Here is a 24683-nt window from a genome sequence, read left to right on the forward strand (position 1 = left end):
CTTAATACACCCATACGGATTAACTGGGTAGTAACTGCAGGCAGGTAGGGTGTGGCTGAAGAAGGTGGGTCCCTGGGGACAAGCCTTTGGGGTGTATATTTTGATCCTCCTAAGTAGAGGACTTTCTCTTTCTCTCCCTCTCCCTCTCCCTCTCTCTTTCTCTTGCTGTCCATATCCCTCCCCCTTCTCCTCCTCCTCCTCCTCCCCCTTCTCCTCATCCTTCTGCTCCCCCTTCTCCTCCTCCTCCTTCCCCTTCTGCTCCTCCTCCTCCAACTCCAACTCCTCCTTCTCTCCCTCTCACTCACCTTTTTTCCATGTTCTGCCTCACCTCAGGCCCAGAGCAATAGAGTTGGCCATTCATTGGCTGAAACCATGAGCCCCAAATAAACTTTTCCTCCTCTAAATTGTTCTGTCAGATCTTTTGATCCCTGTGGTTATAAAGATGCTTAGGACTAAGATTTCTGGGTGTGTCTGTCGGCATGTAGAACAGCAAACCCCGGGGGAGGGACCTCCCTGAGTGTGGGTGGCATTGTCCAAGAGGCTGGGGGCCCAGATGGAATGAGGTGGAAGGAGGGAGCCAAGGTGGATGCGAGCGGATTCCTGCTGCATGGGCGCTCTGCCGGCTTGCTCCGCCCCTGGGACGTCCTGCTCTGCCCCTGGGACGTCCTGCTCTGACTGCGTCACTCCTCATACGTGGACCTGAGCAGCGATTCCCTGGGGACTCCAGGCTTTCAGTCTCGCACTGGGGCTGCAGAATTGGTTCCTCGTGTTCTGAGGCTCCAGCCACTTGCCCCGAGCATCTGCAGGTTCCTCCAGCTCTGCAGTATGCGACAGCCACGGTGGGACTATCTGGCTTTGATAATGCAAATCTTTCTAACAAGTCCCCTTTTATCACCAAACGCACACAGATCCGACTGGTCCTTTCCTCTAGCTAAACCTGACTAAGGTAACACACTCAGGAAACGATCACTCAGGACAAGATATCATTTCCAGCATCACAGAAAGCGTCCTTCTCACAGTCAGTGCCTTCCCAAGGCAAATGGTCTCCTGATGTCTAGCATCACTGATGAATTTTGCAGTTTTCAACGTCATCTAATAGAATCATTCATTAGTTACACATAAGGGTTTCCACTCAACCTTGTGAAAGTAATAAATCTCTATTTTAAATATCAGAGGTTGATTCTTTTCTGTGTTATTCGATATTATTCCACAGAAGGAACTTATGACAACCTAGTTACTCTTCCCCAGCCAATACATCTTCAGATTATTTCTAGTTCTTGTTTATCAAAAATAAAGTTAAACTGGGTATGGTGACGCATGCTCATACTCTCAGCAACCTGGAGTCTGACAGGAAGATTGGGATTTTGAGGCCAATCTCAGCAACTTAATGAGACCCTGTTTCAAAATAAAGATAAAAAAACTAAAGTAAAAGGCGCTGGGGATGTATTTCAGTTGTAAAGTGCCCCTGGGTTAAATACCTAGGGCCAAAAAATAATGATAAATTTGGAGGATGACTGAATAGAGGCACCCAGGCCTCACCTGCTCCTCCACAAAGAAAAACCAAAGCAACAAGCGTAGAGCTGCTTATTGAGGTGAGTGATCATGCTAGAAGACCCAGAATCAACAGGAGAGAAGTGAAAACGTGAAAATCAGATACCTGTGATAGCAGCGTAGTAAGGAAAAGAAAATATGTTAGCAGCTGAAGAAGAAAATAAAATAAGTAAAGGAAACAAAGTATCCCAGTACCCAGAAAACTTCCAGGGTGCTACAGCCAGGAACCATCTTGGGTAGAACCTTTCTGGCTAAATTTGGACTGCTCCAGGGGTCAAAACCCCTGAATATTCCCATTTCTGAGACCCCACAGATAATCCACTGCCCTGGCTCAGCGGGTAGCCGTGAGATGAACAAAATTCAGCTCTGTAGAGTAATGGCACAAACCCACTGAGAGTACTACACTCAGCAGGTGTCATGTCACAGGTGGGACAGAGGGTGCCGCCCACAGCAACCAGAGGATCAGGAGCCTGCCCTGCAAGACAAGAGGCATGGTCAGTGACGTGGGGTTTCATGCATGTGCCAGGACTGAAGGAAGCTACACGCAGCTCTCAACGCCCTGCTCTCAGAAATTCAGATGGTACCTGTCTTAACAAGGCAGAGAAAGAACTGGGTGGTTTCCCTGATCCCCAGTCCCCAGGGGCCTCCTGGGCAGTCTTGAGCACAGCCCCACCTGTGGCTGTCAACCTGTCCACAGGGCACCCAGCTTAAAAGGTCTAGAGAGAAACTGCCTGGTACTAATGTGTTCCTCTCCTGGCTGCTCCTGCAACTACGTCAGCTGGGAGAATTCTGCCTGGCTACAGCCACAATCTATTTCTGCTTGATCCCTATCAGGTCTACAACTGAAAGAATCAAGAAATAAAAGCCCCCAACCACGTCCCATTAGAAATCAACCACAACAGAAGTTTTAGATTTGTGCAAATACATGGATAATAAACAAGACACTTCTGAGTAAACAGTGGGTCACTGAGGAAGTCACATGGGAAAATTTAAAATTCCTTTAAACAAAAGAAAATAAAACAGAATATACCAAAACCTGTAAGACACAGCAAGGCAGTAATCAGAGGAAAGGTTATAGCAATGAGTGGCTACATCAAGAAAAAAGAAGGATTTTGAATGAGCAATGCGATGATGCATCTCAGGGAACTTAGAAGAAGAAAATAATTCAGAATTATTAATAGGAAATAAATACTAAAGAGCAGAGCAGAAAAAATAAAATACAATGAATCAAAGAAACAAAGACTTGGGTCTTTGAAAATATAAAATTGTAAAATTTGCCAGGTGCCATGACCACACCTGTAATCTCAGAGCTTAAGAGACCGAAGCTGGAGGATCACAAGTTAAAAGCCTGCCTTAGCAACTTAGTAAGGCCCTAAACAACTTACCAAGATCCTGTCTCAGAAGAAAAAATACAATGTGTTAGAGATGTAGTTCAGTGGTTAAGCATCCTTGGGTTCAATCCCTGTTAAAAAAAAGAATTTTTTTTGACAAGCTTTAACTAAACCAACAAAAAAGGGAAAGAAAACCCAAATAAACAAAAATAGAGGTGAAAAAGGAGACATTAAAACTAATAACAAAGAAATTCAATGAATTAGGGATTTTGAAAAAATGTGTGCTGAAAAACTGGAAAATCTGGAAGAATTTGACAGATTTCTGGATATATATAACTTACCAAAATTAAACCAAGAGCATATAATAACCTAATAGACCAATAATAGTTAATAATAAAAATCAATAATTTGAAGTTTTTCTTTGGAACATCACAATGATACATACTAGTGGGATTTATTCTGCCTTATTTGCACATACACATAACATAATTTCATCAGTCTCATTTCCCACTACCTTCCAAAGGCTCCCAACAAAGAAAATCCAAGCACTAGAGGCTTCACTGCAGACTTTTACCAACGCTTTGAAGAAGAACTATTACCAGTGCTTCCCAAAATATTCCATAGAATTAAAATAACCCTTCTAAATTTGCACCGAGGTGAGCATTACTGTTACCAAATCCTGAAAAAGACAACAAAATAAGATGAATATTCTTGATGAACATATATGGAAAAATCCTGAACAGAGTACTAGGAAACTGAACGTAACAGCACATCAAAAAGATCACACACCATGATCACGTTGGTTTCATCCCAGGCATGAAGCATGGCTCAATAAACACAGAAAAAGTAATGCACCATATGAATAGAAAGAAAGATAAAAATCATATGATCATCTCAACAGATGCAGAGTAACCACGTGATAGGATTCAACACCAATTCTTGATAAGAGACCTTATTATGATGGGAACAGAAGGGTCACACCTCAACAGAATGAGGCCTGTGTACGACAAACCTTAGCCAGCCGCACACTGAGTAGAGAAATACCGAAAACACTTCCTCCAAGAACAGGAGCAAGACAAAAGTGCCCACACTCACTACATTTTCCACGCTCACTACTAATTGCAAGAGCAATTAGGAATGAGAAATAAATGAAAGTCATGCCAATCCTGTTTGAAGATGATGTGATTCTGTACATAGAAAAGCCTGAAGACTCCACCAAAAGACTATTTAAGCTAATAAATAAATGCACTAACGTAGCAGGATATGAAATTGACATAGGAAAACTATATATACCAACAATAGAGGTACTGATAAAGATATTATGAAAGTGATCCCATTCACAATAGTCACAAAACAACGTAATAAAACACCAAGGAATAAACTCAACTAAGGAGATGAAAGAGCTCCACAGTGACAATTCCAAAACACTGAGAAAGTTGAGAAACACTAAAAGGTGGAAAGGTCTCCCATGTTTATGGATAGGAAGAGTGGACACAGTTATTGTCCAACTTTACACGCAATCAGAGATTCAATGCCGTCTCCAGCAAACACCAATGGCATTCCTCACAGAACCAGAAAAAAAAAAAAGAATACTAAAATTCGTGTGGAAATACAAAAAAGCCTGATAGCCCAAGCATCCTTGAAGGCAAAAAAAAAAAAAAAAAAAAAAAAAATCACAGTAGCTCATTTCAAGACATACTATAGAGCAGTACTAAAGTCATCCAATGTGTTATTGGCACAAAGACAGACACATACACCAAGGAGACAGAACTCAGAAGTAAACCCATGTGTCTAAGTCAACTGAGTTGCAACAAAGGTGCCAAAACATGGCACTGGAGAAAGGACAGCCTCTGCAATAGGAAGTGCTAGGAAACCTGCATCCTTGTGAACACACACGTACACAGGACAAGACAGCATCACACACATACATGGGACAAGACTGCATCACACACGTACACATTTATTTAAACTGTGTATCTTATATACATTATTTTGTTTACATATAATAACACGGGTTAAAATGTTGCTTATGTTTGAAAAGCATTCAAGTGACTTATAGGTCTCAGAATTGGGTCATGCACACATGCAATTGTTTAAATTCCACTCCCACCAAATATTTGTTAGCATAGCAGCACTTGGCTAGTTATTACATCTTTCTTAAATCAGAATTTCCTCCTTCACACCAAACAGTAAAGTCAGGGAAATAATAAATCCAAAAAAATTCTGTCACTGTGATCAATTTATAGCAATGAAGTGTATCACCTTTACTTTGAGCAGAGGCAGTTTCTCAAGACCTAAAGACAAAACCTTACCATTTCATATGGAAACATAGGATAGTACATTTATGTACTTGGCCAAGGAAAGTATCTTTTTAAATAAAATATAGTTGGATTAAACTGAAATGAAGACATGCTTGAACTCATTTCAGGTTTCCTAGAGTTCCTGCATCCTGCCTGGCCATTCTCCAGTCCACACCCAGAAAGGTTGAGCCGTAAGAATGGACTGCCTGTGCAAATCACATCACCCCCTAGATGGACCTTTAAAAGTCTCTCATTGCTGTATCACATGTCCAGATGACCTTCCGAGGATCTGGACAGCTCCCCTCACCGTTTTGTTCACTGCTGGGGAAATGGGTCTCTTCTGTCTGGACCGTTGTCTTGGCCTTTTCCAGGAAGACAAATCATTTCAATTTGTGCCTGGGTCCTCTCAAAAAGAAAAAGTTATCATCATCTAACACAACAACAAAAAGAATTAGACAATGGATAAGATAGTAGGAACTGCTTGGGAGCATAAGTCAGACAGGGATGGGGAAATGTTGGTTAATGGATACCAAGTTATAGCTATATAGGAGAAATAAGTTCTTAAGTTCTAATGCACAGCAGAGTTACTACAAGTAAAAATAAAGTTATAAATATTTCAAAAAAACTAGAAGAAACTATTCAGAACAATTTTATAGAAAGAAGGCATATATATTAGAAGAAATTTGTATGCTTTTCTATATTTCAACATTATGCAATTCTAAATGTTAAAGTAAATGTCACATGGTTCCATACATATGTATATATATATATGTAACATTTTATGTGTGCACTAAAAATAAATGCAAATAAATAAAAATGCATAAAAACAAAAGTAAAATCAGGTTTCTAACTAAGGTCACTCACAAAAACAAATTTGACATTTATTACAAAATTATACACAAAAATAAAATCATGAACCCACCAGAAGATATATTTTTGTTATCTTGAGAGAGGAAAAAAAATTGATTTGAATGTCTATGGCTACACACCATCCAGTGATAAAAATGACAAATGTATAAAGATTTAAAGTCTACAGGAAAAGGGTACTATGGGAAAAAAAATGTGCAAGTTGATTTGTTGAGAACTTTCCCATGATTCTCATGACCAATAAGACAAACACAGACAGAAACTATATCCAAGATGAAATAAACGCTGAGGGGAAAGAGCCACATCAAGATTCACAAACAGCAGTTCAGAGAGAAAAGAAAGTATGTGCAAAAATGAGGTCCTGTGCCCAATTTATAAAAAAAGACAAATTACATCATGCTGAAAAGCCTCCTCTCCTGAGGATGTTTCTCAGAGCTCTGTTCATATCCCGATTCCTCAGACTGTAGATGAAGGGATTCAGCATGGGGGTGACCAGAGTGTACAAAACAGACACAATGACATCTTTGTCTTTAGTGTTTTTGGATGAGGGGAAAAGGTAGAGTCCAATAATTGCTCCATAGTACAGAGAAACCACAGAGAGGTGGGAGCCACATGTGGACAAGGCTTTGCAGATCCCCTGGATGGAGGGTCTTCTCAGGATGGTGGCCCCAATGTGACCATAAGAGACCAGAATGCAGATGAATGGCACAGCAATGACCACTGATCCTACAGTGAGGATGACCAGCTGGTTGATGGTGGTGTCTGAGCTGGACAGTTTGACTAAGGCAGAGAGGTCACAGAAGAAGTGATGCAGAGTGTTGTCTCTAAGGAAAGAGAGGCGGGCTAGGAGAAGAGTTTGCACAAGGGCATTGGCAGAGGATAAAACCCAAGACACAATTACTAACAGAAAGCAGAGGTTCTGACTCATGATTCTGGGATAATGCAGTGGGTGACAGATGGCCACATACCTGTCATAGGCCATTGAGGTCAGAAGAAAGCTGTCGAGATCCCCAAAAAATACAAAAAAAAATTCCTGGGAAATGCACCCAGCATATGAGATGGACTGAGTCTGCATCAACATGTCCATGAGCATCTTTGGAGCTGTGACTGAGGAGAAGGAGATGTCAGTGAGGGCCAAGTGGCTGAGGAAGAAGTACATGGGGGTGTGGAGGCGAGAGTCCAGCCTGATGAGCAGGATGATGAGCAGGTTCCCCAGCACTGTGGTCAGGTACATGGCCAGGAACAGGGTGTAGAACATGCCTTGCTCCTCTGGCTGGATGGGCAGCCCCAGGAGGAGGAACTCAGACACACTGCTCTGGTTCTCCCTCCTCATGCTCTTGTTATCTATTTCTGGAGACAAAAAATAGATGGAAATGGGAAAGAATGAGAAGTCACTGGGAATATTTTACAACAAAATCATGGTTTTGGACTAGTCAGTAAGTGCATTTGAACCTGAATATCTTGAGCTTTTGGTCACTCTAATTGTCTAGCGATGGTCTGGACAAAAGATTTCATTTGTCTCCCTACGAAACAACTGAGCATCCTTTGGAGAAACCATGAGACATCTGAATGATTGTCAGATCCTACCAGGTTCAGCTTGAGGAGTAATGATGAAAATTTGAGATCGAGGTGGAAGACCATGTTAGTAATAGCTAATAGAAAGACTAGTAGATGATCTCTATGGTTCGTTGGCCTCATAACCTTCCCCATACCTCTGCAACACACTTTCACTTTTGTTTTCAAGCCTTTGATCAAGATAAGAGAACACAGTGGGCTGCTTTGGATTTTCAAGAGAGCAGGATCTGGAGAACTGGGGCAAGAGTCATCTGCGGTGGTCAAAACAAGGAGTCAGGAGCATGAATGGCAGCCAATAACAAAATATCTAGTGACAAATTTCACAGTGCACCCGTTGCTCATTCCTTTAAGAAAAGACTTCCCCAGTAAACATTTTCAATGCCCTGTCATCCTTTCTCTGGGAATTTTCATTGAATGTGCAGTAATAATAGGTTCTCTTTCAAATCCTACTTCCTATATTCCCTCAACTTAAAGCAGGTCATTTTTATGGAAGTCATCAGAACACTGGGAAATACTTAACCTGCCGAGCCATGTCTTGTACCTGTGAAAGAATTACTGTGTCTGTCTAACAAAAGCCAATGATATTTTCTCCTTTCTCACATTTCCTAGCCTAGGTTTTATGCCAAAGATTCTTAGCCTGTATTTATTGGTCAGGTTTCTAACATTTCTTCTATGTTGCTTATACTATCATTCCTTTTCCTCTCCTTCAGACCAGACCTATCCATGAAAGCAGTCACAAAGAATAGGAAAACAGAACATGATAACCTGGCTACTAAGGAATAGAGTCCATATTCTATGTAAGGACTCCTTAAAAGGAAATTGTTCTTTGAGAGCTAAGATGTCTTACTATCTCACTCACCCCTCCTTTGGGTGATCAACTAAAATTTGTATCAACATACTAATTCTCCCAACTTGATTGAAATCATTTTTAAAACTCCTACATGAACCTATGTTTAAAATCCTATTAATGTGAAATAATAACCTAGATGGATTATACATTCAGCTATGTTACTGATTACCATGTTGGTAACAATTAGTTTATCACAAGGAAAATGATAATTACCTGTTGGTCATAAAGGTTGTTTCTATAATTTTTCTATTTCCAGAAATATTGTAATAAACCAAATTTTTCTTGTGCATTTTGCTTACTAGCAAATATATGTGTAGGGCAAAGTCTCAGAAATGAAATTGGAGGTATCACTATTTTGATAGCCTGTGAAATTACAAGAGACATGGATGAGAAAACCAATTGTTTATGTGTTCACCAAAAGGAGTCCTTAATAGAAGAACATACTGTAGGAAGATTATGATAATAGGCACTTTTATTGGGAGTCTGGAGAGGACAGGGGTAGGGCATCTGAGGAACAGAGAAAACTCCACACCATGGTAAGCCTGGGAAATTTATGATTTGGAGAATTATCAAGAAACCCAGTATGCAAGGCCTTTTCTGTTATCAGGTATAGAACAATAGTAAAATAAACACAAACAAGGATTAAGTAAGGAGGTGCCTAATAATTTCACAAGGCTTCCTTTCTACTCAGTAGAGATCAAATTATAACAAGGTGAAGAATGTCAGCAAGAATTTGAATAGTAGGCTATTCCAGTAATTTAGCTACCAAGTATATTTGTTGCACCTGGATGGGGCAGTAGAGATGGACAAAATTATAGAAATATGTAAGAAAACCCAACAACACAAAATGGGGCTAAAGATAAGGAAAGGAGGTTTAATTTTTGTATCTTCCTCTCAAAAATTTGATGTAGAATCAGTGTGAGACAAATGATGCTACATGGAGTTTTATTTTATTTTATTTTCTTGCCCTGTCCTCACAATTTGGATAGATACTTATTCAAGATAAATTACTGTATATTGAGCTGTCTGCCATAGTATGATGTGATGAGGGGTAGAATCTAGAGATTATGTGATGAGGAGTAAAATCTAGGGAATGGTAGGACAACCTGTACACACACACACACACACACACACACACACACACACACACACACTTGTGCACATGAACACAAAAACATACAATCATACTACTTAATATGAATTCAAACCCTGCTCTGTCATGGCCATTGGATGATAAGCAGAGACACCTTCAGCTACAAGTCATGCAAAGGTTCTTCTGTTTCTCTCTAGAAGTTAAAAAAATACAGTGAAGCAAGTGAAGTCTCTAAGGCACTCAAAGTTCCATAGCAACAGACAGAAAAGCTGTCCATACAGAAACAAAGAAGGTAGATACATACAGTTGGTTCACAGGTCTTGAGAAATCTGTGTGAGTTTCAGTGTTATAAGCCATGGAGAAGACCTGGGGGCAATCCTCCATCTGAGCTCTAAATTAAAACAAACCAGATATAATTACTTCATCACCTTTGGCTCCCTTGGGTGAAGAACCACTTGTTGAAGCAGGCATAAGAGAGTTTGCCCTTGAAGGAATAATAATAATCAGAAGGCTGCAATTAGGAACTTGATGATTCACCAGAGTTTTTGTCTTCTCAGGTGACCTTGGGGAAAGTACAATTCAGGTTCTATAATAAGCCAAGCTGGAGTTGGATGTGGTAACCAAAGTCTCTTGCTTTTGACCCCATTTGGACCCCACTGGTGTCAAGAATACCAAGTGGACTGGGGATGTAGCTCAGTGGTAAAGCACTTGCCTAGAACACATGCCAAGCCCTTCACTCCAAAGAAAAGAACCCCAGAAACAGTCTAACACCCCAATCTCTGAACAAGAGTACATGTGGATATATTTCTAAAATCATGCTATATAGCTACATGCAACACAAATTTCAGATACTAATGAACTAGTGACTTAATTTGGTAAATTTGTATCAATGCATAATACTCTAACAAGATTCCAGAGAGGTCCCTGGTGCACCTAGTAAGATCACCCAGAAGTGACCACTAATCTTTTATTTTAACAGTGTGGTCATACAGTTCTACAGGAGACTGTATTGCTGGCACGGGAGCTGGAATTTCCACTGGAGCTATCTCTGCCACCATAACTAGTGTGAGCCTGCGGCTGTGAAGGCTCTAGTTTGAAACTGGTGCTACCTCCAGTTCGATCTGCAATATTGGATACAGATCTAGCTAGAGAGCTGGTGGTAGAGCTGATACTAGAGAACCCACCAATTCTGTAGTTGACTCTACCTCTGGTGCTGACGCTAGAGCTAGAATGGACCTGACTCTACTCCTGAACTGGTCATATAGCAATCACTTCAGCATTGCACAGCATTGTAGAGAACCCCCAGTCACGAATCCCACCTCCAGAAAACCTTCTAAGACAACTGTGCACCCAAATGAACGGTCTTAGGCAATTTCCTCATAGTGCAGCCTGGCCCATCTTCTTACATTTTCACATGCATACACCCCAGTTCTCCTAAGCCTCTGGCTCTTCCTTAGTGGGCTCCAGGTGCTACTGCTCATTCAGGAGATGGTGGACACGGTGCCTGTCTGCAGCCTTCAAGGATAGATGTGCCACATTCCTGTCATCTCTTCCTTCCTGGGGTATCCATTGCATCCATTGCAGCTTTAGTGTCACAATCACAACTTCATGCATCACCTTCTAAACACTGCCCATGGGAATTTCAAACTTGCCAGAGATTTCCTGGGATCCCAGGCCTTCCTTTGAAACCTCAGTGGAAGCCCCCCTGACCTTGTTATCCTTGCATTCTTCATACCTGCAAAACCAGAGCTACATTGATGATGCCAAGGCCTGCAAGCAGAATGAGCAGAATCCAGACCCACTTGAAACACAGCTACAGGGACTCTTAGTGTCTGGACAGCTGATCACAGTGAAATGAATCCTGGGTTTTCCATGTGACTTGAAGGAGTAGGGCATGCTGCCTCTTCAAAGTAAAGTTTTGCCCAAAATGCAAGTTGTTCAAATCTCTCTGCTTTGCTTTTTGCTCCTGATTATCAAAATAAACTCAGTTAACTCCTACCAGTAATCTACATGCCACTTCTCGAATATTATACTGCTGAGAAATTTCTTCCACCAAATTAAGAAGTCCATCACATTTAAAATCAATCTTACAGAAAATCTCAGGACATGGGCAAAATGGAGACAACTTCTTAGCCAGAACATAACACAAATGCTTTTAGTCCAACTTCCAATAGAGTTTTCTTCCTCTTCTGAAACTTTGTGAGCCTAGTCTTTACTGTCCACAGTCCTGTTGGTATCCTTGTCTTCTGAACTCCCACAAGAATTGCCCATTAAGGTCCAGTGATAACATTCTAAAACTTTTCTAGTTCTCATCACTAAACTTTTCCAAATTCCTCCCATAATTTCCAAAAATCTCCGAAACTTTCTTAACCATGCAGTCATGTTAGTCACAGAAATGATCCAAATCTCAGTTTTAGTCATCTGTTTCACCACCATGACCAAAAGACCTGATAAGAACAAATTTAGATGAGGAAAAGTTTATTTGGAGCTCACAGTTTCAGAAGTCTCAGTCCATAAACAGCCAATTTTATTTGCTCTGGTCCCAAGGTGTGGCAGAACATCATGACAGAAGTGGGCTGGAGGTAAATAGGTAAGGACATGGCACCAGGAAGCAGAGAGAGGGAGAGAGAGACACTATCCCTTCACCATAGACAAAATACAAACCCTGAAGGCATGGCCCCTGGGGACCTACCTCCTTCATCCACACCCTACCTGCCTACATTACCACCTAGTTAGTCCCTAACAGGGGATTGATATACTTATTAGGTTGAGACACTCATAACCCAATCATTTCATCTCTAAACTTTCTTGCATGGTCTCCACATGAGCTTTCATGGGGGGACACCTAATATCTAAACCACAACAAAGAAGAGAGGGAGAGGTAGAAGGTGAGGGAAAGAGGAGGTACTGGGGACTGAAGTGGAGTGAATTATAATCTATGCATGTATCATTTTCTCAAAATGAACCCCACTATTATGTATAACTATAATTCACTAATAAAAACATTTGAAAACTTTTACAAAGGATATAAAAAGTTAACCACCTGGAAAGGTATTCAACATTAGCTATTAGGGAAATGTAAAGTAAAGCCATGTGAGATACTATAAAACATCTTTTAGAATGTCCAAAATAAATAACACTGGCAAAACTTAGGATTGGCAAGGATGTAAACTAACTGAAACTCTCATACTTTGCTGGTGGAAGTATGAGACAGTAGTTCTACCCTTCTGGAAAGCAGTTTGAGGATTTCTTTTTTTTTTTTATTGTAAACAAATGGGATACATGTTGTTTCTGTTTGTACATGGAGTAACAGCATACCATTTGCATAGTCATACATTTACATATGGTAATGATGTTTGATTCATTGTTATTTTTTCCTTCCCCCCCACCCATCCCACCCTCTTTTCCCTCTATACAGTCCCTCCATCCTCCATTCGTGCCCCCGCATCACCCTCCATTATGTGTCATCATCCACTGATCAGCGAGATAATTCGCCTTTTGGATTTTTGAGATTGGTTTATCTCACTTAGCATGATATTCTCCATTTTCATTCATTTGCCTGCAAATGCCATAATTTTATTATTCTTTATAGCTGAGTAATATTCCATTGTATATATATATACCACAGTTTCTTTATCCATTCATCAATTGAAGGACATCTAGGTTGGTTCCACAGTCTGGCTACTGTGAATTGAGCAGCTATGAATATTGATGTGGCTGCATCTCTGTAGTATGCTGATTTTAAGTCCTTTGGGTATAGGCCGAGGAGTGGGATAGCTGGGTCAAATTGTAGGTCCATTCCAAGTTTTCTAAGGAATCTCCATACTGCTTTCCAGAGTGACTGCACTAATTTGCAACCCCACCAGCAATGAATGAGTGTACCTTTTTCCCCACATCCTCTCCAACACCTATTGTTGCTTGCATTCTTGATAATCACCATTCTATTTGGGGTGAGATGGAATCTTAGTGAAGTTTTGATTTGCATTTCTCTTATTACTAAAGATGGTGAACATTTTTTCATACGTTTATTGGTTGCTTGTAGATCTACTTCTGTGAAGTGTCTGTTCATATCCTTAGCCCATTTGTTGATTGGGTTATTTCTATTCTTTGTGTAGAGTTTTTTGAGTTCTTTATAGATTCTGGAAATTAGTGCTCTATCTGAAGTATGAGTGGCAAAGATATTCTCCCACTCTGTAGGCTCTCTCTTCGCATTGCTGATATTTTCCTTTGCTGAGAGAAAGATTTTTAGTTTAAATCTATCCCAGTTGTTGATTTTTGCTTTTATTTTTGTGTTATGGGAGTCCTGTTAAGAAAGTCTGATCCGAAGCCAACGAGGTGAAGATTTTGACCTACTTTTTCTTCTATAAGATGCAAGGTCTCTGGTCTCATTTTGAGGTCCTTGATCCATTGTGAGTTGATTTTTGTGCAGGGTGAGAGATAGGGGTTTATTTTCATTCTGTTGCATATGGATTTCCAGTTTTCCCAGCACCACTTGTTGAAGAGGCTATCTTTTCTCCATTGCATATTTTTGATACCTTTGTCTAGTGTTAGAAAATTGTATTTTTTGGGTTTGTGTCCGTGTCCTCTATTCTGTACCATTGATCTACCTGTCTATTTTGGTACCAATACCATGTCGTATTTGTTACTATTGCTTTGTAATATAGTTGAAGTTCTGGTATTGAGATACCCCCTGCTTGATTCTTCCTACTAAGGATTGTTTTCGCTTCTGGGTTTCTCATTCTTCCAGATGAATTTCATGATTGCTTGCTCTATTTCTGTAAGGTACATCATTGGGATTTTAATTGGAATTGCATTGAATCTGCTTAGCACTTTTGGTAGTATGGCCATTTTGACAATACTGATTCTGTCTATCCAAGAACATGGGAGATCTTTCCATCTTCTAAGGTCTTCCTCAATATCTTTCTTCAATATTTTGTAGTTTTCATTGTAGAGATCTTTTACATCTTTCGTTTCATGATTCCCAAGTATTTTATTGTTTTTGAGGCTATTACAAATGGAGCTGTTTTCCTCATTTCCCTTTCTGATATTTCGTCTCTTGCATATAAAAATGCTTCAGATTTATGCGTGTTGATTTTATAGCCTGCTATTTTGTTGAATTCATTGATGAGGTGTAGAAGTTTTCTGGAGGAGTTATTTGGATCCTCTAAATATAGAATCATGTCATCAGCAAATAGTGACAGCTAAAGTTCCTATTTTCCTATTCATATCCCTTTAATTTCGTTAGTCTGCCTAATTTTTCTGGCTAGAGTTTCGAGGACAATGTTGAATAAAAGTGATGAAAGAGGACATCCCTGTCTTGTTCCCGTTTTTAAAGGGAATGGTTTTAGTTTTTCTCCATTAAGAATGATGTTGGTCATGGGCTTAGCATAAATAGCCTTTACAATGTTCAGGTATGTTCCTTCTATCCCTGTATTTTCTAGTGTTTTGAGCATGAAGGGGTGTTGTATTTTGTTGAACGCTTTTTCTGCGCCAATTGAAATAACCATATGATTCTTATCCTTAAGTCTATTGACATGATGGATTATGTTTATTGATTTATGGATGTTAAACCATCCTTGCATTCCAGGGATGAACCCCACTTGATCGTGTTACACGATTTTCTTAATATGCTTTTGGATACGATTTGCCAATATTTTGTTAAGGATCTTTGCATCTATATTCATCAAGGATATTGGTCTAAAATTTTCTTTCCTTGATGTGTCTTCCTGGTTTGGGTATGAGGGTGACATTAGCTTCATAGAATGAGTTTGGTAGCTTACCCTCTTTTTCTATTTCCTGGAATACTTTGAGAAGTATTGGAATGAGATCTTCTTTGAAGGTCTTGTAGAACTCGGCTGAGAATCCATCTGCTCCTAGGCTTTTCTTGGATGGTAGGTTTTTAATGGCTTCTTCTATTTCATTGCTTGATATTGATCTGTTTAAATTGTATATGTCCTCCTGGTTCAGTTTGGGAGGAGCATATGTCTCTAGAAAATTGTCAATGTCTTTGGTAGTTTCTATTTTTTTGGAATACAGATTTTCATAGTAGCTTCTAACTATGTCATGTATCTCAGTGGTGTCTGTCGTGATATTTCCGTTTTCATCACGAATTTTAGTAATTTGAGTCTTCTCTCTCCTTCTCTTTGTTAGTGTGGCTAAGGGTTTGTCTATTTTGTTTACTTTCTCAAAGAACCACCTTTTTGTTTTGTCAATTTTTTGAATAGTTTCTTTTGTTTCAATTTTATTGATTTCAGCTCTGATTTTAATTATTCCCTGTCTTCTACTACTTTTGCTGTTATTCTGTTCTTCTTTTTCTAGGGCTTTGAGCTGTAATGTTAGGTCATTTAGTTATTGACTTTTCATTCTTTTCTGGAATGCACTCCATGCAATGAATTTTCCTCTTAGAACTGCTTTCATAGTGTCCCAGAGATTTTGATATGTTGTATCATCATTCTCATTGACCTCGGAATTTTTTTTATCTCCTCCCTGATGTTTCTGTTATCCATGTTTCATTCAAGAGCATATTATTTATTCTCCAGGTGTTGGAGTAATTTCTGTTTTTTATTTTGTCATTGATTTCTACCCTCAGTCCATTATGATCTGATAGAACACAAGGCAGTATCTCTATTTTTTTGGATTTCCTAAGGGCTGCTTTGTGGCATAACATATGGTCCATTTTTGAGAAGGTTCCACGTGCTTCTGAGAGGAAAGTGAATCCACTCATTGATGGATGGAATATTCTATTTATGTCTATTTAGTGTAAGTTATTTATTGTGTTATTGAGTTCTATGGTTTCTTTGTTCAATTTTTGGTTGGAAGATCTATCTAGTGGTGACAGCGGTGCATTAAAGTCACCCAGAATTATTGTGTGATGGTCTATGTGATTCCTGAAATTGAGAAGGATTTGTTTGATATACAGGGATGCACCATTGTTTGGGGCATAAATATTTTCTATCATTATGTCTTCCGAATTTATGGTTCCCTTAAGCAGTATGAAATGTCATTCTTTATCCCTTCTGACTAACTTTGGCTTGAACAGTTTATCTGATATAAGGATGGAAACCCCTGCTTTTTTACTGAGTCCATGTGCATGGTAGGTTTTTTTCTATCCTTTCACCTTTAATCTGTGGATGTCTTTTTCTATGAGATGAGTCTCTTGCAGGCAGCACATTGTTGGGTCTTTCTTTTTAATCCATTCTGCCAGTCTATGACTTTTGATTGATGAGTTTAGGCCATTAACGTTCAGGGTTATTATTGAGATATGATTTGTATTCCCAGTAATTTGGCTTATTTTTGGTTTTTAAGTTGGCTTGGTTTCTCCTTCGGGTGCTTTTCTCTAAGGTATTTTCTCCCTTTGCTGACCTCCATTGTTGTTTTTCATTTCTTCCTCATAGAATATTTGGTTGAGAATGTTCTGTAGTGCAGGCTTTCTATTTGTAAGTTCTTTTAACTTTTGTTTCTCATGGAAGGATTTTATTTCATCTTCAAATCTCAATGTTAGTTTTACTGGTTATAGGATTCTTGGTTGACAACCATGTTCTTTCAGAGCTTGAAATATGTTGTTCCAGGCCCTTCTAGCTTTTAGAGTCTGGGTTGAGAAGTCGGCTGCTATCTGTGTAGGTCTCCCCCTATATGTAATCTGATGCTTTTCCATCGCAGCCTTCAAAATCCTATTTTTATTTTGTATGTTAGACATTTTCATTATATTGTGCCTTGGTGTGGATCTGTTGTGATTCTGTGCATTTTTGTTCTGTAAGCCTCTTGTATTTGATTTTCCATTTCATTCTTCAGGTTTGGGAAATTTTCTGATATTATTTCATTGAATAGGTTGTTTATTCCTTTGGTTTGTATCTCTGTGCCTTCCTCAATCCCAATAATTCTTAAATTTGGTCTTTTCAAGATGTCCCATAGTTCTTGGAGATTCTGTTCATGATTTCTTACCATCTTCTCTGTTTGGGCAACTTTATTTTCAAGATTCAATATTTTGTCTTCATTGTCTGTCTTCCAAGTGGTCTATTCTTTTGGTGATGCTTTCCATTGAGTTTTTTATTTGGTTTATTGTCTCCTTCATTTCAAGGATTTCCATTTGGTTTTTTTTGAGAATCTCTATCTCTTTGTTGAAATGATCTTTTGCTTCCTGCAGGTGTTCTTTCAGCTTATTGGCATTATCCTTAATTGCCTGCATTTGCTCTCTTATCTCATCCTTTGCTTCATGAATCATCTTAATCATGTATTATCTGAAGTCTTTTTCTGACATTTCTTCTAACATACTGTCGTTGGATTCTATTAATATAGAATCTAGATTTGTCTGGATCATTTTCTTCCCTTGTTTTTTCATGTTGTTCATGTATCTTCCCCTCTAGCAGTGCAGGTCTGGGGAATTGCAGATTTCCCCTATAGGTTTATAGTAGCCCTATAGGTTTCTAAAACCTTTTCTTTAAGGGGAAATCAATATTAGCAGTACCCAAATCAGACACTATGCAATCCTAGACCAAATAGCCCCTATGAGGACAATAACAAAATTGTCATCACAACAGAATGATTTAAAATACTATCTTCAATAAAACAATAGATTTGCAATAAGGTCTGCAGTTTCTAATGGAGGACAAAGAGGATGCAGAGGGATGTAGAATGTGGCTGTTAATGGGATAAGAAAAGATTATACAGAAGTCCTAGATAATAGAAAGGTGAGAGTGTAATCAAAAGAAATGGATGTTAGCATGCAAAAAAGGGAGAAAGAGACTCTGAGGGTACGGGTAAACAAAAGGAAAAGAGAGTAAGAAAAGTAAAGAAATAAAAACTTAAATTTTTTCTATAAGGAGAAAAAAAGAAAATCTACAGTATAACAGTCATATAGTAATGAAACTTCCCAGTCTTCAGTAGCCTGATGTATGAGAGGTACCTGACAATGAGCTTCAAGTCTCCCACAGGTGTCTCGGGATGGGATTTGCCCCAGCTAATGATCAGAGGTACGACTTCCAGGATTATCCAAGATGGCCACTCTGGTTTCAAAATGTGCTGGCAAATGGGGAGCTGCAACTCAGGGTGTGGACGTGTTCAGCTGGAAGTCCTGGAGACGGGATGCATTTGGTCAGGCAGGGGTCCTGGAGGTTCAGTGTGTTTGGTGTGGTTGTGTGATCCTGGAGGCTGGGTGCAATCAGTGGGTCTGTGGTCCCAGTGATAGGGCGCAGTCAGTTGGTCTTGGGGTTCTAGCGGCAGGGAGCAGTCAGTTGATGTGAGGTCCCCAGAGGCAGGGAGTGATTGGTCAGGATGAAAGATCCTGGAGATGGGGCTCAGTCAGTCCGGCCAGGGGTCCTACGGGGCCTGATTGTTGTCCAAGGGTTTCTTACAATGTTAAATATATACTTATTATATGATCCCACATTCTAACTCCTATGAATTTATCCTAAAGAAACAAAAGCTCAGATTCACACACAAATAAATACATGAATATTCATAGAAGCTTTATTCATAATAACTAAAAATTGGAAACTGACATATCCTTCAACTGATGAGCAGATGAAGGCTGTTATATCCATAAAATGGAATGTGACTCAGCAATAGAAAGGAATGAAGTAATCACACGACAAAAAAAAAAATTCCTATACACTTACTGACTTCACAGTCTACTAATTACACACCAAAAAAGGTATATTTTGTTATATATCAGTTTCAAAAAAAAATATAAATGTAGAGTACAAATAGCAGTAAATGCTGGCAAGAACGTAGGTGGAAAAGGAGCTCTTTTATACTATGGTGGGAATGTAAATAATACAGACACAATGGAAATCAGTATAGCAGTTCCTCAAATCACTAAAAAACAGAACTATCATATGATTCAGCTATACCATTCCTTGGTGTTTATTCAAAATGTTGAAGTCGGCTACTTTAGAGATGCATGGTTACCCATGTTTATGATAGCAAATGGCACAATATCCAGGTTTCAGAGACAGCCTAGGTGTCCATCAACAAATTAAAGTATAAAGAAAATGGACATATTCAGTCCTTTCAGGAAGTGGATGGAATAGGAGAGCATCATGTACTAGAAAAGACAGACCAACACTAGCATGGAAAGTTTCCTCTCATGTGTGGAAGCCAGAAGGGTGAAAAAATGAAAAGGCTGTCATGAAAGTCAAAGGGAGACGGCTAGGGCAGAGCCAGAGGCTCAAGGAGAGGAGGGGAGAGCAAGCACAGGTATTTGGAGCAAGTCTTATTAAACTGTGCCATGTGCATGTACAGTTGTGACACAATGAAATCAATTGTTCTCTATGATTAATAAGCACCAATAAAAATAAGTGGATGTGCTTAAAACATGAAGCACCTTAGATTCAGGCATTGGTAAATTGTGAAAATCTGTGAATGATGGGAGACATTTGCAAAATAAGCAACGGACAAAGGATTAACTTACAGATTGTATGAAGACTGTATACAATGACATAAGTAAGAGAATAAAACCCCAACTTAAAAAAAAAACCCACAGGAAAAAGACATGATTTGCATTTTACATCATAGCAATCAGGATAACAATGGTTGTTCTAATGGTCCAGTGTGGGTCTCCAACTGGGTAGAAGGCTTTTCCCTATATGGTAATTCAGGAGCCAGGCCCAATCCTCTCTGAAAGCAAGAGTGGTCTACTTCCATCCCAGAGTCGAGGAGATCCACATGCTTTTTAAATCCCAGAAAAAAGCACATATTTTCCTCTACTGGGGACAACATGTCACCTAGAACCACCTGGATCTGAAGACAATGTAGCAGCTCCCTCCCAGTGACAACCTCACAGATCAGGAAGTGTGGGTGCATAGTCAGCCATCTCAGTCACAAATAGCCAGTAACATGTGCTACAATGTTTCATTTCATGAATGATCAAGGAAATAGAGAATAAAAGCACAATGGGATGTCATTCCCTGTTCACTGCACTGGCAAAATGTTTCAAACTCTGTCATCACCAAGTGTTGTTTAAGAAGCAAAGGAGAAAAGATATTCAAATTACTATAGCTTTCTCCAGAGTGGTTGTAGGTATACTGAAACACTGAGACAAAAATTTCCTACTAATAATTTTTACCTACCTGCCAATGTTTTCCCTGGTAACAGCTTGCATTGTTATAATACAGTTGCTAGAATGGACCGAATACTGATCCATTATTATTAATGAAAGTCCATAATCCACATTGCAGTTTATGATTTGTGTTGAACAGAGGTAATTTCTTTGGGTGTGTTTGGGTTTTTATTTTTTTTGAAAAATAGATACTGATGTATCAAATTTACAACACCATCCAGAATAACATTTCTGCCCTAAAAATTCCTTTTGCTCTATTAACCATCCTTCCCTCTCCCACACCCAAAACCCTTAGCAACCACTGATTATTTCATTATCTCTGTATTTTTGCACTTTTGAGGATGTCATATAGTTGGAATCATATAGTCTGTAGCCTTTTTAGACTGACTTCTTAGTGTAACAATTTTATAGAAGAGTTTAGCAATGATAGTTAAATTGGACCTGCATACCCCACAATCCAGCAATAGTACTTATGAATATATGGTTTACAGAACCTCTTGTATATACATACACGATGCATGCACAAAAATATTTCTACCTCCATTGTTTGTATTAGCAAAATGCTTAATGATAAAATGGATACTATTAATACACTAGATAAATGTGCTGTAGTGTTACAGAGGAATATAAAAATGCATAGATACGTTTCAGAAAGGCACTAGTAGACAACACAAGCAAAATGTAGCAGAATAAATATAGTCATTTCATTTATATGCAATATTCAACAGTCAATATTGAAAGATCAAAATAGAAGTGACATATGCATTTATGGACTTGTCAAATGACCCCACTATTATGCATAATGATAATGCATTAAAAATATTTAATAATTCAAATGAAAAATAAAGGGTTATTTAAAATAGCAAAGATGCTGGGTGTCTCCAAGAGAAAGAAAAAACAATTGAGAAGGACTATAGAAACTTCAGTAATATTGCTAATTTTCCACATTTTAAGCCTAGACATTGTTAAATAATTTTTTTTTCTGGTACTAGGAATCGAACTCAGGGGTACTAGACTAATGAGTCAGCCTTATTTTCATTTTATTTAGAGATAATGTTTCACCGAGTTTCTTAGCACTTCACTTTTGCTGAGGTTGGATTTGAATTCAGAAGAATTCAAATAACTGAGGTTTCAAAAGTATCTTTAGAAACTACAAGATTCCAAGTAAATATTTTTGTACCATTTGGGACCTACATAACCATTCTGTTTAGATCATGGCCTGGTCCTTTAAGAAAGCCATCTATTTTGTTATCAGGCCCGATCTTTAAAAGGGGGCTTATGGGGAATGTGTGTGGCTGTGTGTGTGTGTGTGTGTGTGTGTGTGTGTGTGTGTATGTATGTAAAGTGACACCCTAAGAAAATGAAAAATATAGGAAAAGACAGTAATGCACGCATGTTTATAAAAACCATTAGTAAAATCTTAATATCAAAGTAATCAAACAGAAAAATCATCCAAGCTAAAATGCAGACAGAAAAAAAAAAAGAGTGCCACATCATGATTCATGAAAAACAACAATTCAGAGAGGACATGAAAAACATGTGGGATTGAGAAGATCCCATAAATATAGTAAGACCATTTCCATCATCCTGAAAATGCTGCTCTCCTCAGGATGTTTCCCAGAGCTCCTTTCATATCCCGATTCCTAAGACTGTAGATGAAGGGATTCAGCATGGGGGTGACCAGAGTGTACAACACAGACACAATGACATTCTTGTCTTTATTGCTATTGGATGAGGGGAAAAAGTAGAGTGCAATAATTGCTCCATAGTACAGAGAAACCACAGAGTGGTGGGAGCCACATGTGGACAAAGTTTTGCAGATCCCCTTGATGGAGGGTCTTCTCAGGACACTGGCCCCAATGTGGCCATAAGAGACCAGAATACACATGAATGGCAGGGTAATGCCCACAAATCCTACAGTGAGAATGACCAACTGATTGATGGTGGTGTCAGAGCTGGACAGCTTAAGTAAGGCAGAGAGGTCACAGAAGAAGTGGTGGAGAGTGTTACCTCTAAGGAAAGAGAGCCGGGCTAGGAGGAGGGTGTGCACAAGGGCAATGGCAGAGGACAAGACCCAGGACACAACCACTAGCAGGAAACAGAGGCTCTGTCTCATCATTGTGGTGTAGTGCAAGGGGTGACAGATGGCCACATACCTGTCATAGGCCATTGAGGTCAGAAGGAAGCTGTCAAGAGCCCCAAACAATATGAAAAAATATGCCTGGGAAATGCACCCAGCATATGAGATGGACTGAGTCTGCATCAGCATGTTCATGAGCATCTTTGGAGCTGTGACTGAGGAGAAGCAGATGTCAGTGAGGGCCAAGTGGCTGAGGAAGAAGTACATGGGGGTGTGGAGGTGAGAGTCCAGCCTGATGAGCAGGATGATGAGCAGGTTCCCCAGCACTGTGGTCAGGTACATGGCCAGGAACATGGTGTAGAACATGCCTTGCTCCTCTGGCTGGATGGGCAGCCCCAGGAGGAGGAACTCAGACACGCTGCTCTGGTTCTCCCTCCTCATGCTCTTTTTGCTATCTATTTCTGGAGACAAAAAAGAGATGGAAAAGTATAATAATGAGAAGTCACTGGGAATATTATACAAGAAAACCGTCATTTTGAACTAGTCAGTAGGTGCATTTTAAGTGGAATCACACAAACTTTTTGCCACACTAATGTTCTATTGATCATCTGAAAAAAGAATGTTATTTGTCCACCTAGGAACCAACATAGTGTCTTTTGGATAAACCATAAAATATCATCTAAATGATCATCAGATGAGACCAGGAACCAGTTTGAGAAATCCAGGATTTATGATGAAAATCTGAGATCAGGGAATTAAAGTTTGCATGTTCACAACTTTGACAGACTGTCCAATTACATGAGACCACAGTTTGAGGAAGCAATTTCTCTCATGTTCTTTAAAGGGAATCATGGATATAAAAGTCTGTCATATGAAGATCAAGATAAGAGCACTGTAGTTAGTTGTTTAGAAGGGACAGGTGCAGGGTATCGAAGGGATAGAGAAATTTAAAAGCATGATCACCCTGGGAAGGACGTGGAGAACTTGCTGACATGATAGAGAGTTTTTAAGCTATTCTCAAAGCAAAGGTGGACACAAGAAAAAGCTTGAGTAAACATGTGACTGAAAGTTTTAAGTAACTTCCTGTCTACTGGTAGAGGAGCACACTTTGGCAAGGCAAGAGAGTCAGCAGGAATCTGAATAGGAGATTAAGGCAGTAATTTAGATGATTACAATTATCAGGAGATGATTAAAATTACAGGGATATGTTATAAAATTTGGAATAATTTCCAAAAGGACTTAATGCAGATAAAGATAAACAAAAGAAGGAATCATATCTTCTTACAATCTCATATCTTCTTAAAATTAGACATAGACTACAGTTGAGAAAATAATTCAACACGGAGATATGGTTTTTCCCTATCCTCTCAAAATTCAGGAAGATACTCACTATAATATAAATTTCTTTACATGGTACTGTTTGTCATAGTGTAGGGTGAGTGTGGCAAGATCTAGGCTCAATAGCATATGCTAGATGCAAACATACACAAAAACACAATCAAATTATTTAACATAAATTCTACTTAAGCCCTGACAAGTTTTCTTACATGATAAGCACACGTACCTTCAGTGATAGGCCATGAGAAGGTTCTCCCATTTTTCACGAGCAGGTTCAAAATTAGGTAAAAGAGGTGGTTAAACTATACAGGTCTCAGTGTTCCACTGTGATAGGCAGAAGACTCACAAGTTCACAACAATTCAAGATGCATATATGGTTACATTTTGTTCACAGATCCTAAGAAATCAGAGTGAGGTCTAAGTTAACAAACCATGGAGATGACCTATGGGTCAATCATGTTAACCCCAAGTCAATTAGAGACAAACAGAATATAATTGCTTCATCTTTGGCTCCCTTAGGGGACGAACTACTTGTAGAAGCAGGCCTAAGAGAATTCACCCTTTAAGGAATCATGATGATAACCATTAGGAACATGGTGATCCACAAAGTTGCCTGCCTTCTGTTTACATTGGGAAAATGTG

At 39.2% G+C, this 24683-nt stretch overlaps 1 protein-coding gene across 1 annotated transcript; it reads right to left on the reverse strand.

Annotated features, from left to right (window-relative positions):
* Window positions 1–6443: 6443 nt before the first annotated feature.
* LOC124964829 (olfactory receptor 50-like) lies at window positions 6444–23144 on the reverse strand. The gene is made up of 3 exons (XM_047525495.1): window positions 22656–23144; window positions 22332–22339; window positions 6444–7383 (listed from the first exon to the last, which is right to left on the reverse strand). The coding sequence occupies exons 1-3, from the start codon at window positions 23142–23144 to the stop codon at window positions 6444–6446; spliced, it is 1437 nt and encodes a 478-aa protein (XP_047381451.1).
* Between the last annotated feature and the right edge of the window lie 1539 nt (window positions 23145–24683).

Source organism: Sciurus carolinensis, chromosome 14 (assembly GCF_902686445.1).
Source record: "Sciurus carolinensis chromosome 14, mSciCar1.2, whole genome shotgun sequence".
Taxonomy (NCBI): domain Eukaryota; kingdom Metazoa; phylum Chordata; class Mammalia; order Rodentia; family Sciuridae; genus Sciurus; species Sciurus carolinensis.

What these genes read in the sequence shown, in the direction of transcription:
- LOC124964829 (XM_047525495.1), bottom strand. Translation starts at nt 23,144, where the DNA reads ATGAGGAGGGAGAACCAGAGCAGCGTGTCTGAGTTCCTCCTCCTGGGG.